The 20,380-nt window shown below is 38.8% G+C and overlaps 1 protein-coding gene across 5 annotated transcripts in view; it reads left to right on the top strand.

Moving 5' to 3' along the window:
• Positions 1–20,380, top strand: part of LOC136447354 (receptor-type tyrosine-protein phosphatase N2-like) — a 104,665-nt gene that overhangs the window by 65,225 nt on the left and 19,060 nt on the right. For 4 of the 5 annotated variants that reach the window (XM_066446182.1, XM_066446184.1, XM_066446186.1 and 1 more), the window contains exons 12-14: positions 354–401; positions 5,045–5,242; positions 6,834–6,964. In XM_066446182.1, the coding sequence (XP_066302279.1) occupies positions 354–401; positions 5,045–5,242; positions 6,834–6,964 (377 nt within the window). The remainder of the gene's footprint in view (positions 1–353; positions 402–5,044; positions 5,243–6,833; positions 6,965–20,380) is intronic. The other variant, XM_066446183.1, reaches the window with a different exon arrangement.

The raw sequence follows: 20,380 nt of genomic DNA, 5'->3' as shown, positions 1-20,380 counted from the left end.
AAGCATCTGGATATGATTTTGGAAACAGTCAGACGTTTCAAGTAGCATCCACTACTTTTCGTCAGTGACTCTGAGCAAGATTTGTCAAACAGCAGGTTTTAACCACGAACTATGAATTGATATGCAAATAAAGAGAAGACAGTTTTAGATGGTCCAGTAAGGAAACAAATTAGACAAGTCAAGACAAGGTTGATGTAAAACAACTGACCAAAAGTAGTGAATGCTACTCGAAACGTCTGACCATTTCCAAAATCACATCCAGTTGCTTGAGTAACTATCATTTGGTATATGTTACTTCATATTGTTTATGAATGTTTGGATTTACAACATTGACATGTACATATTTCTTCCAGATGAGTCACCATGTTGAGTACTTGTTAAAGACAAGGCAGCTCACACCAGTATGTGTTCTCTAATTGTGGTGTTTGGTGACTGGTAACATTGTTGGTGAAATGTTTGAAATGTTTCTAACATGGTGGCAATTATAAAGGTGGAATGATACTTAAAATGGACTAACAGATGGTGTAGGGCTGTGGGTACTTTTCTACAAGAGTAACTGTAACAATGTACATTAATTGACATGTCTTGCTTTCTCAAATGGAAAGAAGTGGCATCTTGTGGCGCAATCGGTAGGGTGTTTCACCCAGAACCCAGAGGTCCTGGGTTCGAAACCACTGCAATGCCCCGATGTTGTGTCCTTGGGAAAGTCACTTAACACGACTTTCCTCACTCCACCCAGGTGTGAATGGGTACCTGACTTCAGTTGGGGAAGGTCATATTGAGGTCACATGCTGGCGCCGAATGGCAGCCTCCCAGACCCTTGCGACAGTTCCACAAAGTGCATCTGTTGTATATTATATGATTGTAAACCTTGCAGCACTTCAGCACTGGCTGCCATTGCACGGGTGATTTCTGACCAATAAACCATTATAATTAAGTGTTATGAAAGGTGCCTATTGTAGGAACGGAAAGATTCAAAAGTCAAATTTTGTGGTAATTTCTTGCCCTTATAAGTTGAATCTATCTTTAAGTTATTAAACAACCTAGCAATATTCACTAAGTAGGAATGTGGTGGTGCTGTCTATACAAATGTGTTGGAAACGTGGCATTTTTCCCGGACCAGCAGCAGACCATGTAATGTTACTGGTTGTCTTCTGGCCATAGATAGTTGTTTCAGAGGTTGTTATGAATTGGAACATTAAGCAGAATTTTGTTCTGGATGATATCTCCAGTTTTAGTGCCAAAACCCTACAAGAGGGGCTAATAGTGATCCTTTTGGCTTGAATAGTCTGTACTTAAATTTCAAAGCAATAGAGATTATGTTGATATTCTGTCTATAAGTTTATAAGTGCAGAATGTATTCGTCATGTTCTTCAAAGACCCTATTTCATTATTTATGATCATATCAAAGCTGTTTTGTACTTGTTTTTTTCTTCAAAGTGTAATAATATCATTCTGATTTGAGTAGTATTTGGGGTACAATATTGGATAAAGTTGAAAAGTTGTTACTGCGAATTGACTTGATCTCTTGATGAATGGTGTATCTGTAGTTTTCATGGGTGCCCAGCCGAGGGGCAGGTGTGTGGGCGTAGGCTGTCTTTTATCCCACACTTTCATCCTCCCACTTTATTAGAACAAAGTTGTTGGAGTGATATAAGCCACAGCGTAGGTGGAAAAGTTCCATCAACATTTATCCAATCTGTGCAGAAAGTAGGAGGATGGAATAAAGAGGATAGCAGTTCACCAACGCAGAAGGAACATCTGATTCAGAAATGCATGAGAAGTCAAATGAATGAAATGGGCTACAAATCAAACTAGTCAGTTGCTGAGGTAAAATGCCATCCGGCACACCTAGGCTCTACCTCAGGGGAGCCTAACATTTACAGTAAGCATCTTGTAAAAGTTCATGATAGTTAAAAGGGGCCTTGTTTCAAAATAATGAAAGAAGCCAGTTTGTATTACCTGAAAACTTGTTTTATGTGTTTTGCATTTAATACGATCAGTTGGTTATTTTAGAAAAGGACGTTCGGTGGACCAAAAGCTGAATACTTGGTTTTAATTGACCCAAACATGACTGAAAGTCGATTTTTTGTCTATTTTAGAAAACGACTGTAAGATTAATTGTCTTAGTTGTTGTTGTTTTAGTTCAATTTTGACTATTTTCACAGCAAACTCAATCTCAAAGACCTATGATTCAAAATTGCTACAACTTTTTTCTTCTCACACACTGGTTACATAGGAGGCACAGTTGATCCTTATGGACAGGTACCTTGTTTAATCCCAAACCACCTGGATTTTTATCTATAAGTAGCAGGTATATTTGTCGCAAGTACATGTACGCATAAATATGTACTAGAATGATAAATAGTTGGGTCCCAAGTCACATATTTTTTAAGGAAGCTATCCATACTTTTTTTATTCCTAAATAGTATCATCAGGCATGTAACAGTTGTAGTTTTCTTATACCCCTTCTAACTTGCCAAGTGCACAATGCATACATTGTGCACTTTTACATGTCATGTAAGAGAACTTCTGCACATGTCTTGGTTCCGTGATATTGTAATGAAAACCAAGAACAGGCAAAGCGAGAAGACATCCTAAGGCTATATAAGTCTGCCATGAATTTAACCTCCCTTCAGAAGAAATGACCTTCTTGGCCCTCCATTATCTTTCCCCCTTGCTACAACACGACTTGAAAGCTGCAGGGATGATTTGAAGCGATCACGTTGCCAGAATAAAGGAGGATGGAAATTGCAGTCTGTGATGTAGACTTCAAGGTATGGAGATGAGACACATTGGTGCACAGAAATCAATATCTGCAGTAATTGTTTGGGGTTTCCCTCTTCAACCTTGCAGCATGTTCCTTATTTTCCTGCATTGCAAGTTGATACCTGTAAATTCCTTAATGTTTGCGGTGACGCAGAATTATGGGAAAGAAAGTTTTGTGGTGTTTTAACTTAAGTCATGATTGAAACAATCTGAAGTACAATAGTTACAATGGACGGGCATTAACGTATATTTACTGCAAACCCTATTTGAAATAGAGAAATGGCACTAGTTTACAATAAAACAGATCCGTATCAGCCTTCCTACTACAACTCAGTAGAGTCTAGAGTTTCTTTGAAACTTTATGCTGTTAAAAGGTCACCATTATCATCGTTTTTCATAATATGTAGATATTGTAGGTAGTACTACGTGTTTGTATTCTTAAACACAAACTCCCACCTGCTGTGTTATTATTTTAACAACAGTACCTTGCAGTTGTATCTTAGCCAGAATGCAATCATCATTGAGCTGTGGTGGACACCTTAATTTTCACTAGACTTGTATAGAATAGATATTGCAGGGCTAATTTCCTATCTCTGCTTTTCAGAGCCTTGTCTTTTAAGCTAATGCCATCTCTGTTATCTATGACCCCCCTCCCAGTTAATTACCTTTGAAAAAAAGCTACAATAGAAACGCAGTTCAAAGAGCTCTAGTCTACAGTGTAACGTTTTCAAACTAGCAATGAAACTACCCAATGCTTTTGAGAAGATAAGATCACAAGATTGCCATACTTGTAGGTGCAGCTGGCAGTCGACTCTTTTTGCTTTCAGAATGTTAACACAGCATTTTGGTAACCTTTGTGTAGGATTGCTTTTAAGATACAGACAGTCAGTGTATTTCAAACAAGAAATGCTTTAAAAAAACATGCAACCATTAGATAATGGTGAGGATGAAATGATGGTGGTAAAAGCTAATTGTTCTGATTTAATTTGACCTCCTCACACCCTGCCCTTTTCGTTTGCTGCATAATAACCAATGGCCACACTATTGTCCTATTAGTATTTCATCTGTTAAATTAACATAAACCTCAGAGCGACCCTCTTGGATGTGCTCAGATTGTGAGGATATTGGATTTAAATTGTATTTTTAGACAGCATTTTACACAGATTTACTGGATGCCGTCCGCTATGAGAAATAGGGAAAAAAGTCAGACGATACAGGAGAAAGGATGGAAAGAAATAATGAAAGCTGAAATCGGGAAGCATATCACCTAACCTTGCAGTTACATCCCAAAAAAATTCATCATCAACTGGCAGTTTTACGTAGACAAAAATAAGCTTTATGGTCCATATCAGTAAAAGCATCAACTTAGCGCTAACTCCAGAGTATTCCTATCATGCCGGCTGGAATTCAAAGAAGCTTAAGGAAATGGAAGCGGCTGAGATAAAAGTGACCCTTTTTCACCCCTGTAGAAGCTTCAGGCAGCTGTAGTACAATACATTGCCGTTGTTTTTAGTTTTGCCATGAACAGGGACTGACAATGTTTTATTTAAAAATTTTCTTGCTCATTTAAGCACTCTTTGCAGTCCAGTGTTGTTTTCATTCAGAAAAAAAAGATTGATAAGTTAAAAGTAATGAAAGATATGTATATGCATTGTGCACTTTTACATTGTAAGAGAACTTCTGCACAATTTTGCTTTTTCTTAAATAATATATTATAGGAAACTTTATTGACATGACAAACTTTAAGGTACAACGACTTCCATAAGGTCTTCTACAAAGCTACACAAAGTGAATACAATGATTTTAACATGATAATTACAAGGTATACACTATTAATATCATATTATATATGAGAGTTTCTCACTACATGGAGTTTATGTACCCTTAATACTTGATACAACAAATACACCTCCATAAGGTCTTCTTCATACAGAGATGGACAAAAGTAAATATAATAGTGATTTTAACATTATAATGATAATTTAAAGGTATAAAGAGTTTCTCACTATATGGTGTTTATACAGACTTTAGAGTTTCTTATAAGATATAAGCATGTATTTTCGTATTATAAGGATTGTCTGCTCCTACATGTGCCTGTACATTGTAAATGTAAATTGTACGTGATGAAATGTGTATTAAATTATTTTGATCCCTGACAGGTGGAAAGAAAGGTGAATCACATATTGTGAAGCAAGTGGTCTTAAAGCAACATTTTGATGAAGTAACCAAATGTTTAGGATTTATCAAAAGTTGTTGTTTTTTCTCTTCTTTTCAGACGAGGATTGAGATTGTGGAGAATGCAGAAGAAGGGCCCCACTACCTGGTGCTGACTGTGATCGTGGTTGGGTGTCTGGCAGGTGTACTGGTGGCAGTCATTGCCATCTACTTCATGAAGAGATCAGCGCACAGGGACGCCAAACTGCAGGGGTTAACAGGAGGCCATCCTGACATGGACGCCACTGCAGATTACCAGGTAAAGACTAACTGTGAATCCAGTTATTTTTGTACACACTCAATCGACATATTTTCCCACAAACTGTCATCGCCACGTTCATAAGTGATCGAGCACGTACGAATGACATTCCCCAAACCTGGGAGATGCAGGTGTCCCATTACAATCTCCGCCTTGACTGATCTACCATTTACGATCTACTGATCTTTGAATTAGCCATTTATCTCAGTATTTTACACAAGTGAGGAAGGGGAATAGCCACCAACAATGTATAGCGATATCAGCAAATGTTTGACGGCCTATATGTGTGGCCACCGGGCGGAAGTGAATACCAGCTAATAGTGGCTCAGGTTCTGTTCTTCGAACGCGTTCTATTATTCATGAACGTGCACAATGACATAGACAGTTTGTGAGCAAAATCAACCCTTAGACGAAAACAGTTTGTGCGGTTCAAATTCGTCTATTTTGCAGTACGAGGTTTATACAGAATTGAGTATTTTAAGTTTGCAGTTGAAACAATTCTGTTGTACATGTACAGTAGTTACAAATCATTATGGAAACTTTAACATGTTTTTTGCAGTGAGAAACTGGGCAAATGTTTCAAGTATAACTGATAGAAAACTACAGACTTTTGCATTCCCAATCATAGTAGATATTCAATGTCAGTAATATTTCACATTTCAGTCACTGTCGTCTACACCAGTATCATCATAAAAAGAGAACAGGATCAAGTTTTGGAGAATGAAAATAGATACAATTTTCCCATCCAGCCCTCTGTTTTCATCTCACTCACAGACAGCCTGTAACTTGCTAAAATTTTATATTTGAATGTCTGAGAACCACAAATTGTAGTATACATTGTAGATTAATGTGGCCACAAGAAATGAGACCTGCAGCAGTGCAACAAGACACATGTTAATGTGTAACGTACATGTATTGGTGCAGAGAAAATACAAAGTCTATCATAACCTATGGGTCAATTGTAAAAAAAATTGTTGTCTTTTCTTAATGATTTTTTTCTTCGAAACATGAATTTTTGTGCCTCTCCCATTGAAAGAAAAGTACAATGTTTTACCATGTTATTATTGCTTTTAATATCATGCAGCATACTTGGCAAACAAGGTATCTCTGGGTGACACAAACACAAGATAGACTTGTTCTTGCCTAATAAGCACACATCAAACAATCTTCCTGCTATATCCTGTACTCCCTAAGTGTACATGTATAGCCAACCAGAATGTGGACACTGCACTCCCAAAACCTCATTTCACAGTGCAATCAGGCTCTACTTTCCATTTCCACAGTACTGCACTACAAAAGCACCTTTCCTGTCCCTGGTCGTTGAATTGTCCTTGCTATTGACTGTGGCCCCTTTGCCAAAATCATGCCAATATAGGAAACTATGGCGACCGAGCATACATCGTTATCTGCTAGTTTGGTGAGGTTTTACATGTAGGTTGTTAGCTGTAATCTGTTCACCGTGGTAATGACGTTCAGTTCTGCATCGGGGCGATCGGGTCACTGTCAACATGTCAGCTACAGCGTCAATTTCAGGCAGGCAAATTAGGGTTGATGCTGAGTTGTGACAGTTGGTTTTTCTCCCTCCGCGCAGGAGTTGTGCCGGCAGCGAATGGCGAGTAAAGCGACAGAGAAGCCGGAGCCGATGACGAGCCAGTCGCGCTTCAGCAGCCTATCAGAGGAGCGTGTCCGCAGCCCGTCAAGCCGCAGTAGTACGTCCTCGTGGTAAGGAAACTTTACCTTCAAACTATGATAGCAATACAGATTTAGCACCTAAATGTCATCTTTCTCAATAAGTTATTTCAAGCTATGGATGAACCCTGCCCAAAACACTCATTTTTCCCCCCAAGAATAGCCTTTTTTGGTATAATTTTGTTTTGCTGTTCCTGTGATTGTTAACTTAGTCATTGTTAATGTTCACAGTTCATGCATGTAAATTTGTTTTCTTCTGACCTGTATTGTTACCTTATCAATATCTCCCCCCCCCCCCGTTCTTCTTGTTCTGTTTCATAGAATATCAGCAGGAATATCAGTGTAAGGAAAATGGGTACCCAAGGGAAATTTTCCAAGCATTTAAGGAATTGATGTTAGAAAATCTCCACAACCACACACACATGTACATGTACTCCTGTATTAGATCTCCATTAGGATTAATGTGCAATATTTTGTCAGGTTTGCACCAAGAAGCCTGATTGCTCATTCAATGAGATTCATACAGCCCCTTGCATGCAGCTTTATGTTCAAGGCTTATGATGCCTTTCTTTCCAAGTGGCCTATCCCAGATGATAAATGAATATATGGTGCGAAGAATGTCCTTTCATTGCAAGCAATGTGCATTCTTGGATTCATTTGGCGTTCAGGGCTATTTCTTATCGGATGATATTCACTATATTTCTCACTTCAAACCTCTCTCGTACATTCTTTTTTACAATTGAAAGTAAAAATCAAACGAGGGCTGGGAGGAAAAATTGAATCTCAACCATATTCACTCCCTAAAACTGTGAGGTACAGGCTTTCCCTCCGACTCTATTTTCTTTTTGGTTTTCAAGTTCAGAATTATTTTCTGAAATCCAAGAACCAAGAAATTACATTGGTGTGTCCTTGTATACTTGAACATTTTGTTGATTCTTTTTTCACAAGCCGAATCAAATACACATTGAATGTACATAAGACCAAAATGTCTTTCTATACATATTCGTCATCACAGCTTTTCACTGCCAGTTCTAAATCTGAACTTGGGGTTCTGCAAGTGTCAATATTGCTTTGAATGTAAGGATAGATGATTACTAGTAATCATGAAATATGAGCACAGTATGCAACACATGCAACATGACATTTATCAAAATTGAAATTGTTCTGTATTATGATTGAACTCTGTATAGTAAGTTAATTTGGTCACATTTATGAAGAATGAAGGAAATATGTAATGACTTCAAGTTAAACAACATGGTTGTGAGGCAATCAGGAATTTGTCATTAGACCATACCAGCGATCGAAATACCCGTCTGCAATCTGCAAATTGCAGAAAGGTTTTCAAGATTGCAGAAGAAAAATTAAACAACCTGCAATTTTGCAGAATAAAAAAAATCAGGCTCAGGATTCAATGGTTCTCAATTTAGCCAAGGAGGTTATAATATACATGTAGATTTAGCTAGCGCCGCTGTAGATAAACTGAAACTAGCGTGTGCTGACTGCCTCGGAGGTTCGATTTTTTTAGGGGATTTCCGTGATAATTTCGGGGACAAATCATGTGAGAAAATTTCAAATTCTTGCATTTCCGTCCTAACTTCGCTAATCTCCGCGGCCACGATCTCTGGGTCGCCAAAAGTCGGGGGGAAATTCCCGGATGTTTCTTGTAAGCATGTTGCAGCGGCGCAGCGAGCATGCAATTTCTTCAGAGCCCAAACAGTCGGGGCATGGGCGTGACGACAGCAGTAAAGAAATTGTGGCAACTACATTAGCTGGTGGTCCTTCAAACCCAGATGGCAGCGATGAAGTTAAGAATCACTCGGATAGATCTGTGAGCAAGGAGAAGGCGGAACATTTTCTCCTGCGCCGAGACGGTGGGGAGGGGGGGGCGCCCACGTGAAAAACATCGCCGGGCTGCCTGGCGTCTCCCAGACTGTCCGAAATCGGAGTCCGATGTTTAGAACCGATAGCAGTTTTTCAAATTTATGAAGAAAAAAAATATGCAGAGGCCAAGGTTTGCGTGAGGCTTTTTTTCTTATTTTGAATTTTTTTCTTCGATTTTTTCAAATCTTTTCATTTTTTTCCATGGGCCGTGGTTGGTGATTTTTGACACAGGTCGTGAGATCTCAATACGCATCAGAACACGTATTCCTCGCAAGGATATAATGTCCTTTTCCTCCTTATCAGGCAGGTTGTTAAATGTTTTAAAATTTCAATACACGGACTTAAATTATAAACAAATATTTATTTGATTAATATTGAATAAATACTTTTACGCTTTTGTACACTTTTGCTGTTGCAATTTTCACACACATGTATGTTATTCCTGTTTCAAATTTTGCTAGTAGAATTAAAGATAGAGTGAGAGAATAAAGAATTACACCAATGTTGCAAAGCTAGATATGATGCAAATATAAGTAGGCATTACTAGTATCAAGTTGAGAAGGTTGAAGCATGGAGGCTTTTGTATTTGCAGAAAATATTTTCAAATTGCAGAACAAAATTTTGGCATTCTGCAATATTGAAGAACACTAAAAAAAGTATTTCTACCACGGCCATACTTATTTGATTAGGTGGATGACGTCCTCTGGGCACTGCAAAATCTATGCGAGTGTGCAGGGGAAAAGTTTGTGTAAAAAAAAAAGGTGCCTATTCATTTATGAAACCTATGTGGTCAGAAAGGTTTTACAGATGACTAAACTTACAGAACATGATATACCAAACAATAATTTCTTTATTTTTGTGCTTCCAAATTTTCTTGGAAAGCTTTGCTTAGCACTCAAAATACATGTTTTGCAAGGATTGTTAATGACAAAATCAGTTAGTTTTACAATAGGATTACATGTCCTTACTATATAAACATGTGCCCAAACATGTGACGTTTTTTTACACGCCCGAACTCACGGCGCTCCATTGCTGGTTGCCAGAGAATGGTCATGTTTTAATGAATGAATTTTGAACACATTCATCTCAAAAACATACCTGGACAAGAAATGTATTCATACTGTTCATGGGCCCTTCACGCTCCGCGTTACAAGCGGCAAATGCTGTGAGACGTTTTCACGAATGTACCTTCTGATTTAGTGCTACGCCAGATAGTGTGCCTAACTTATCGCGCTTTGGTAATTTTGCTCTCTTCAGAAGTTGGTGATGAAGTTAGGGAAATGTAAATAATGCTTGAAGTCTGCTATATTCTAGCTTTCTTTTGACTGGACAATTTTGATTGTGTGCACTTCTCACGTCATGTGAGAAGGGCTATATCCAGCGTGTTCCCAGCTCATGTTTTCACGGGAAATAGGCTACCACGCACTGTGCGCGCGGCCCGACGTTCGTCTTGCATGCGGCCCAACTTACAAAATCATTACGAAAAAACGACACCACTTACATCAACAATACTCCGTCTACTTATTGGGAAATATCCTCGCCATCTCTGTACACAGTTTCCTTTTCATAGACAGTACCAATCACATGTTAGAGCGTTACAAGGCTGTGCGTTGAATCGCCGTCCGCCACCATCGCGGCCAAAAAAAATGGCGGGAAAACAACGTCGCCAGATGGCAGCGATATTTACGTTGTTTTCTTTGGTCAGTTTTCTTCTCAACAAACACTTAAAGACCCGATTTTAGTGTGTTTTATGAAGTTATATTTCTTATGTGTGTGATAGTTGTGTATCTGCATGCTTGGCACAGGTCGTATATTTAGGTGCCGGGCTGTCTAGCTACGCAGTGACCCTACTCAACGTTGCCATCATTATTGTCAAAATACTATTCTCGACAAAACAAGAAATGAATATGTACACATATGTTTTGAATGCAAATAACAATTATGTGCATGAACTTGGTTTATTTACCTTCCTTATGAGCATAGTCAGTGGACACAAACACGGCGTACTTATGCATAATAAGACCACTAAAAAATCTGTGACATGTTAGGGCGCGTCACAAGTTAGGGCAACCCCCGTTAGGCCACATAAGTTCAATTTTTTAGGTTTATGAATTTTAAACATCTACAAAATCTTTGGGAGTTTATGCTTTGATCCACAGTTTCAGGTTGATGTTTTTTCCTTCAATCTTTCAGTTTTCATATCGACCTCTTGCTCAACTTCTACAGAAAGTGTACAAGAGCCAAGAAAATGAATTGGTGTGGCCTTATAACAGCATCATCCTTCCTGACATATATATCATGACATGGCAGAGTGAATAAGCCAGTGTAACAGGCCACAGTATACCCCTGTCCAGAATATACCCGGGTGTATTTTGACTAGGGTTGTATTCTGGGCTGTTACACTGGCATTACCCAATAGGACTCAAATTTGATCTTCGGTTTACCTTTTGGTTGATTTTTGTTAATTTAGGCATTACACACCAGTACATCACCTCAAGGCATTACACACCAGTTTTGTACTGTGAGAGTAGGTACAAGCTGCATAAGACTGTAAGGTTTGATCCACTCACAAAAAAAAAAGGAAAGTGATCTCGAACCAGCTTAGCTCAAATGAACTCAATGAACAGATGAGCTAATCTTCCACTGGTCGTGACAGAGAAGACAGACGCTATGAACAGTATTTACAGGTTCATTGTACCAGGGAAATTCCCCTAGCTCTTTTCGACAAGCACAGTGAACAGTGGACCACGGCTTAACATCCCGTCCTAAGGACTGCGACCCTTCCCGGTAGCGTACATGTCGGGTGAGCGACACAGTCGGGATCGAACCCGGGGCTTCTAGTTCCAGAGGCAAGTTCGCTAACCACTGGATTACGCACAGGGTGTGAAACATCCTGGAGGTATAGCTCTCTTCAAACATGAGACTTCCAGCTTAATATTCCATCCAAACGACTGCAACCCCTATCAGTAGCATGCAAATTGGTGTGCAGGACATCAAAGGATAGATAGGATCAAATCCTAACCTTGAGACTCATAAGTAGGATCGTTGCCAATCCAGAAACAGCACATGAATAGCTTAACTTCCTACTGACATCTAAGAATGCCTGGTGATTCCTAAGGGCCTGTCCTTGGTTCTGAACGCTTGAATGCTTTGCATAAGTTGGTTGGTTGGCCTGTTAATCTCTTCAAGGACTCGGCAATCTGGTTTTAAGATGACAAAGGTGAAAAACTATAAAGATGAAATCTTAATCTAAGCTGAAGGGAAAGTCTGTTAGTAATATAGCTATATGTACATGATGTAGCTTTTCGCTCGTGGACAGATATTTAGAAGAAAGATTTTTCTTGTTTCCAAGGAAATGGAATCAAGTGTCTGCCAGCTAGACTTTGAAGTAACATAGCGCAGTGAAACCTTACTTTAAGGGCTGCCTTTAGGGTCTATCGATTACACATAAGTCACTATAGATTGACTTCAAAAGTTCTTAAATGTCAAATTTAGTCTTTAAAGGGTTTCTATTAAAAAATAATGTGAATTTTTTGTCTGCTTGCAGTTAGAAATGGTATGATTTTCCTTAGAGTTTGAGTCACTTCATTATTTCTCTTCCTGATAGATTTAAGAGAATGCAACAGTAGGGCCATGTTCACATGACAAAAATATATACTGCACAGTTGCAGTCGTGTACTAAATGATCTTATACCAATGAAGAAATGATATCTAGTTTAACACAGATTGTCCAAATTTTTGTCGTATTCAAAGATATTATATATAATTACTGCCAAAACATTTCCTGGTCATATTATAATCTAAAAACTTTACTTTTAAAACCTGCTTTAATTTCTTTGTTCTTCCATTCATACCTGATGTACTTTATATGGAGACTCAACAGTAGAAGCAAGTGTTCTGGGTGTGCAGATAAAATTTTGCTGAATCAAAAAGAAATATTGTATTCAATTTTGGCAACTTTAGACATTCAGCAGTTGCATCATACAGCATCAATATTCTGATAACCCCCGAGTACCCTCTAGATAAATTACAGCCAGGTGTAACATGCATGTATTATATCACAAGCAACCTTTGGACAAACTTCAACGGGGGCAAATGTTAGGAAATTATTCATTGAGCTTGAAAATTACTTTTGACATGTTTTCTGAATACTTGTTCGTCAGCTAATAGCCTCAGTAACTTTATTCTCCACTTGCTTTGTGTCAAATATTGATTTTGATCTCTGGCAATCCTCCCATTCAAACCCATAGTTAAGATGTGAAAACAGTGCGCTCGGAAAAATGGGGCGATGTAAGCAAATCTAGCGCTGATCTTGGATTGTTAGATTTGACAAATTTGGTTGATTTTATATTCATAAAAATGTGATCTTTTAGAAAATAACACCAGTCCAGGACCTGCTTCTGGGGTTCAGTCCCCTTAAATGAAACATGTCCTGTAGAAGTACTAAAAGTTGAAGGGTAGAAAATTATAGCCTATAACCTACATCTTATACCGGCTGTGTGTCACAGCTAGCAGCGCCGCTGTGTTGTGATTTGCTGTCGGTACCATGTTTTACTGTTAATGGTAGGCCATAAAGCCTGCTCAAAAACATTGGACATTTGTCATGTTTGACCTGTTTCTCTTAGATTTATAATACTGCGTCTTTCTACATATACATCATTATAGCTACCAGACATGAACTGAACCGTATTCTTGTATAATTGCATCTGGCTATGATCTGTTTTACAGTAATCCGTAATTAGGCCAATCTAATTATATTTCACTCCATACCACAGGTGAAGGAGTAAAAAATATTGTTTTATATTGTGTTACTTGTACCATTTGGGGGAATCATCCATTACTGCGTGGTCGCATTTGGAAATTGAGATAGTCCATGTATGGGAAGTAGTAATTAGGTTGATCCATTTCTGTTTAAAGTCAGATTCGAAAATTGTAGTCAATTTTTGCATGGGGAGGGAGAGAGTGGAATGCAAACACTATGCTGTATTTGCTCGAATATGCCGCCTTTTTAGTTGGATCATTTCATTCTTCAAGTGGACAGGAAGGGTTCCATCGGGTTAACAAGATTTTACAGAAGCTGCTTTTGGGATTAAAAGAAAAGTACAATCTTGATACAATTCTTACTAATAAAAGTATTCTGCCCATGCTTGCTCTCATATGTATCAGAAATAAAACTTTCTCTGTCTCTTAAAGATGATAAAGTCCTTGCTACAGAATGTAAAGAATAGGAATAACTCAAAATAGAACTCCTGGAACTTACTGCACCATTTCCTTACCTCACGGATAATGAAACAGCTCGAGGCCAGCTCTAACGTCATAAGAAGGCATTTCTCATATCTATTGACAGAATAAGGAACCCATAAGCATCGTAATTTGGTACTCAGGAAGTTTCCCCTCACCCTATTGACGTCATCAGCACTCGCTGCCCCACCTACACCCCAGCTGTGGGCGTCTGAAATTACTTTCTGTTACATGATGGAACAGCCTGCCGACATTGTATCTATCATGTTATACTTCTGTAGAACCTTTGAGAAGATTAAGTTGTTTATCATCTTGTGAGCATACACTATTAATCTGTACAGTTACACTTTTGATGGCAATAGTTCAAAGTGATGTTTTTTGATTTCTCACCATTCCAAAACATTATCAATAACTTATTTTTCTGATATCACATTGTGATTTTAAAAGTCTATATACGGAGGCGGACATACGGTCTAGCAAATACTTAATACCAGCTCGGAAAAGAACAAGAAATAGTCATGCCTTCAAGTACTAGACTTACCATTGCAACCTAGGATTGACGTGTTCAAAAATTTGTATTTTCCTAGAACTATCGTAGAGAGGAGGTCGTTATCGTCAAGAGGCATCCTCATTAGATAGCTAACAATGCATGCAGTTAGAACTTAGATATGCGAAAGTTAGATGTGACAGGTCGTTCGGTGTAAAATAACCAGCTGCTGTCACCCCGCGTGCCTGCAATGCTGGTGTGTTACGCCGAAGGGCAGTTATACCAGCTGTATACATGTAGATACTTGTCCCCGTTCAAAGTTCAAGGTACAGATACAGGTATGGTACATGGATATCAAATTACTGCACTCTACCCACATTTTTATACCACACAATTGTTTAAGATGATAATTGATATCATAGGATATGGAATACAGCCAAGCAAAACAGCAAACTCTACTGGGGAAAATTAACTCTTCCTCTGACATCACCTGTGACGTCAGGAGGACTGAAGGTCTTGGCATTGCTGTGTTTAGCTAGCCCCTTGGGAACTAACTGGCTCTTTTCCAATACTGTATCTCGTATTCAGGACACCGGGATTAAAATGTATTACATTTCTTCAACATCACTACAATGGAAAGTATTATACTATTATTCTTACCTTAGGCCACAGCAAGTAATTTCTATGGGTGACATCAGCGCGCTCATTAATTTTTGCCTGATTTCGAAATAAAAAACAAGAAATTTCATTGCCCTCCGACGGTGGGTAACATGCCAAAAATGGGCAAATATGTCGTAAACGTTGAGAGTCTAAGGTGTTTCATTGCATATGAATACCCAGTGTAGTTCCTGCCCATGATGGTACGACAAGCTGTTTTCTGCGTTTGTTCTAGTTAATTGAGCTGTATACACATCTTCAAGAACAGTTTAATGTTGACAGTCTAAGGTGTTTCATTGCATATGAATAGTGTAGTTCCTGCCCATGATGGTATAATAACAAGCTGTTTTCTGCATTTGTTCTAGCAAGGACATTATATAGATAATGTAGTCTCTACCAGACTAACCGCGTCGGAAATAGAGAGAACATTTGCCGGGGGACTTTGGCCATGGAGGATAACATTCCCATCCGCAGTTAGTCTGTCTTATGTCGGCGAGAAAAAAAGGCAATAAAATTAATCTGCTCATTTCCTGGACAAAGGCAGTAGCTTTGGAGTTGAGATCATTTAGGCCATAAATCAATTAGGGCACGACCAGCAGACTGTAGCTTTTTCAGTTACTCTCGGCAGACTAACTATTCTAAGTGATATTTTGGCCCTTATAAACCCACTAAAAACGTCTAAAAATTTTCTTGAATTACTGTTAAAACCTAAAGTTAATAGTAGAAACATCGTCTGCCGCTGATCACGGCTTGGGCGTGCAGTTTGTAGGCTCTACCAGCCTCTGCGGGTCGCTGGGAAAATAGTAGAAATTGACAAAAAAAGAGTCAATTGTATGAAGGGAGACGGCTACGGAGATGGCCAGAGTCCCCCGGCATATGTTCTCCCTATACTGGGCCGGCGTGGTTAGTCTGGTAGAGACTAGCGGTTTGGGCGTGCGGTTTGGGCTTGCGGCTTGGGTGCCATTTTGAAACAGTACAGCCCGTATTCTGCTTTGTCGATCAGCGAAGGTTAGCAAACATGTAACAAGTTCTTCAAGGTACGACTATTGTAACAAATATCAATGAGATTTGCCCTTTTTTTGGCCAACCCAACGTGTTGTTTTGATGGGCAAAACGAATTCTGATGACAGATAAGGCACTTCCTGTTACAATTGTCCTGGGCTTGTCTGTTCTGTCACGGTCTGCTCGCAGAGCAACAAAAGGATCATTTAGCTACAATTCCACTGTTTCTTCATATTGATTTCAAACTAAGCCTAACTAAATTCAAGGAAAACCTTACCTACAAGCTCAATGAAGGACTGGTGTTTTTAAGCTGCCACCTCATCCTGTAACTAGCCTATAACACTATAATTTGTTGAAAATTGAATTTAGTATAATCACAGCACATTCACTGTAAAGATTCACATTTAGTAGATCAAAGTTGGCCTTGTATTTAGTTAAGTTCTTACTATTCATCAACACTTATACCCTGAAAAGATTTTCATTTTAGCTCTATAAGAAACATGCGTACAATGTTAGAAAAGCTATTTTATGGTATCTAGTTCAGCAAAACAGATTTGATGAGTTTGCAAGATGTTACATATTACTGAGCTATTGATAGATATATAAATGATAGCTTGATCTTTTTTTATCACCGAGCTGTTATTAAGTAATTAAATGATACCCATCTTTGTTGACCGTGTGTTCCCTTGACAATACCAAGGTTATTTTTAGATCTGCTGCTCTGAGCCCTACTAGATCCCTGCGACGTATGCAGCAAGCCCCCTCCCTGCCATTTGCATAGATATGGCTTGGCGGAGAATTATGAAAGCCGCCCCCTGTATCGTGCTTAATGACGACGCCTCCCCATAGGTTTCCCCTTAATGCATCCTCATTGGACTGTTACAAGGCAAAGTGGTGCTGCGGTGTGTAGTTCTACAGAATGGTACTACCTGCAAGAACAGAGAGAATATTTTCTATGGCCTTCAGACTCAGGTAAGAAATGGCTGCAGACGGCTTGTTTGGCAAGGTGCCTTATGTATGAGTAGTTGAGATTCTGGGCACGACTGATTGTCGCTGTGAGGTTAGAATATCAGCCACATGTTGCTTTCCGATATCTCAGGTCTCCAGCACGCTACAGGGCACTGGAGAGGTTTTGGGACGATGTTTATGGTTCCTTTGTGATGGGATGGTGCATTATGTTCTTAACGGTTTTCTGTGTCAGAGCATGCATTGCTGGCATAAATCTTCACTCTGTGAATAGAATCCAAAATGTGGGCTTCCCTACTTATCTTCCATGCAGTTATGCTGACTAATGTTAATGTCATGCACATGAAGTTAACCTTGTGAAAAAATTTAGCCCATGCCTAAAGTGTACTGCTTTTTTTTCACACATTTCATAGTGTTATCAATGGATTCATTCTAAAGGTGTTGACATGTACAATTAAGACAAAATCTTTCTGGCCTTATTTGAAGACAAATGCAGGGAGATTAGGACCAGATTAGGAGAATTAGATTATCCTTATGTGGATGATAACATATGTTAATGGGCACACCCATTGCTGCATTTTAGCAGGTGCCGCCCTGAGTAGATATTTTCTCTTAAATAGTTCATAAGCTTTGAAAATTCTCCTGGATTCACAAATTGATGTCGCTGTGCAGTGGTTTGCTGTAAAATTGTTGTAGTTTATATCTATTTTGTCTTTACGAGTGAGTAAAGATATACAAGATGCATCAATGGAATGAATACATGTTAGAATATATTGAAATTACAATTGATAAGATACTGTGCATCCTTTCTTTACATTTTTGGTGAAAGGTTTTGGTTGACATCTCACCATTTAAGTTACATTCTGGTATTGAGTATTGTGTATGATGTTTAACACAATGAAAGATCTATATGTATAATCATATTATGCACACCATCTACAATAATTGGGGCATTGGTAGTTTAACATCTTTTACCATCAAACGGTTCAGCAATCTACTTTAAGTTAAGGCCCATCCACACATAAAAAGCATGCATATGGCCATTTTACATCAATAAATTCCAGATAAAAGAAGCTTTTCCGCTTTCGGGCATCAAGAAGAAAATCTAGCGTTCAATTTTTTTTTGTCTCAGCACACATTGTGGAGCATATTCCAATCTTGTATATGATCTGCACTCCGTTTATTCCCAGCTGTCAATATGATAACCATTCCCAGCTCACATAGGGTACCCGGGAGGGTTGCTGCGGGATATATGGGGCAAGGATCAGGGCCTTAACTGAGGAGAAAGAGCAAGACAAATGAGACCCAATGAAGGCCGTGTACCTCCAAGGTAGATGTAATTCCTACTGACGGTCACTGTAGATGTCTGTCGACTGTAGAATGAATTATTCAGTAATGATTATCAGTGGAAGGGCTGTGATTCTTATTTGTTGAGGTAACAAAGGGGCTAAGAGCACCCCAGATGGGATCTTCAGCAGAGATGTCTCGTTCTTTGTCCGGCTGACCTTCACACCTTGTCTGTGGGCATCGTTATTTGTCATGTCGTTTAGCGCCGGTACCTAGCCTCCGTAGTGGGACGACTGTAAACCCTTGTCGTGGCATATGTCTTATCACGTTGGCGAGGGGAAACAGTGAGTCCTCTCATGGGGTTTTGCACGCTGTGGCTTGTAGTAAGAAGGCTAGGCCGATGTCATGGCAAGATACCAGTGGCTGAGACCTCTATGCAGCTTTGTGACCAACCCTTGCTGTGCCATGCACTGGTAAGAACTGTTTTCCTCCACATGCATTTCTACCAGGATGACATTAGTTTTTGTTTAGATTAAATTTACAAGTATGGCTTCTCACATTACAGTAGTTTTTCCTTGAAAATTCATTTGTGTACAGAGTCATTGGTTGTGAAGTGATAACTGAGTGTACCTTCAGTTCGCTCTCTAATAACTTCATGAGCCTGCATAATGCATTAATGCTCTGCTATAAATAGATTTAACAAGAGTCGACATACAGTGTAGCATTGATATCAGACAATTGTAAGTTATGGCATGCTATAGTCTTTTGATTCAGACATGTGTTTTTTTTTCTCTTAAATCTGTCAAAGTTTGACATGCTTAATCCTGGGGTTCCAAATGTCTATTTGTCATTAAGAATATTCTTCATAATCTGTTTGTATCCACATAAAGTCTGTGTATAACCTTAATGGAGGTACTGTTGTCAAATCACTTGTACATGTAATAAGAGCAAATGGATCTAAAAATCATCTATCCTCAACTAAAATCCATCTATTACCAAGAGGAGTGAAATATTTTTATAAAGTATTGACAAGTATTCTTTATAATCTGCTTGTGACCATATGAAATGTGTGCATCACCTTAATGGAGGTACATGTACTGTTGTGAAATCACTTGTTATAAGAGCAAATGGATCTAAAAGTCACTTATCATCAACTAAGATCCACTTAATCCTTAAGCATGAGTGAATTTTTCACCCCTGTGTCTGGGAGAACCTTTAAGTGCTGACTACAGCCAGCTGTAACTAACATAATTACAACGTCACAATCTGCTACTTCTGTTTCTACATGTATCTGAGCTACAATCACTGTGTTTCTATTAGATCAGGTCAACATTCTGCATAATGTCCAAACGTGGTTGCCTGAATTTTGTATCAAATTTGCATTTTCTTGTGCTTTAGGCCACATGATGCCGTATATCATTCACTTAGTCTTTTAGACTGACTGACAGAGGTACATTTGTAGATAGGCCACACCAACTTCATGCTAAATTGGAATCTCAACATGAAAATAAGGCCAAACAAGAAAGTCAGTACACACAGTATCATGCAGGAAATATAGTCACACCAAGGACATGTAATGTCCTTGGTCAGAGGTAATTTTTCCTTCTCAATTTCTTAAATTTGTCTCGTCCTTTTCTGGAAGCAAGAAAATACATGATTGTGTACAGTTGTGACCTCAAAGAACATTTCTTTCCCCCAATTTTACAATGAACCCCAGCGATTATTTTTCTTTGATGGTATTATGCAGGAGTCTATTTACTCTGAACTACTTTCCAAACCATGCACTCTGAACACTCTTGTTGTAATGGACTTAATTTTCTTCAAGGTTGTAGTGGTTGCCACTAAAGCCCCTAGTGGATAGTACGTATAGGCAATGTGTGTGTAAATGAGCTCCTTCCATTGCTATCACAAATAGCATGTAGTCAGCT

The sequence above is a fragment of the Branchiostoma lanceolatum genome, chromosome 13 (genome assembly GCF_035083965.1).
Source record: "Branchiostoma lanceolatum isolate klBraLanc5 chromosome 13, klBraLanc5.hap2, whole genome shotgun sequence".
Classification (NCBI taxonomy): Eukaryota; Metazoa; Chordata; class Leptocardii; order Amphioxiformes; family Branchiostomatidae; genus Branchiostoma; species Branchiostoma lanceolatum.
The sequence above is the reverse complement of the archived record's forward strand: the minus strand, read 5'-3'. Positions and strand labels throughout refer to the sequence as shown.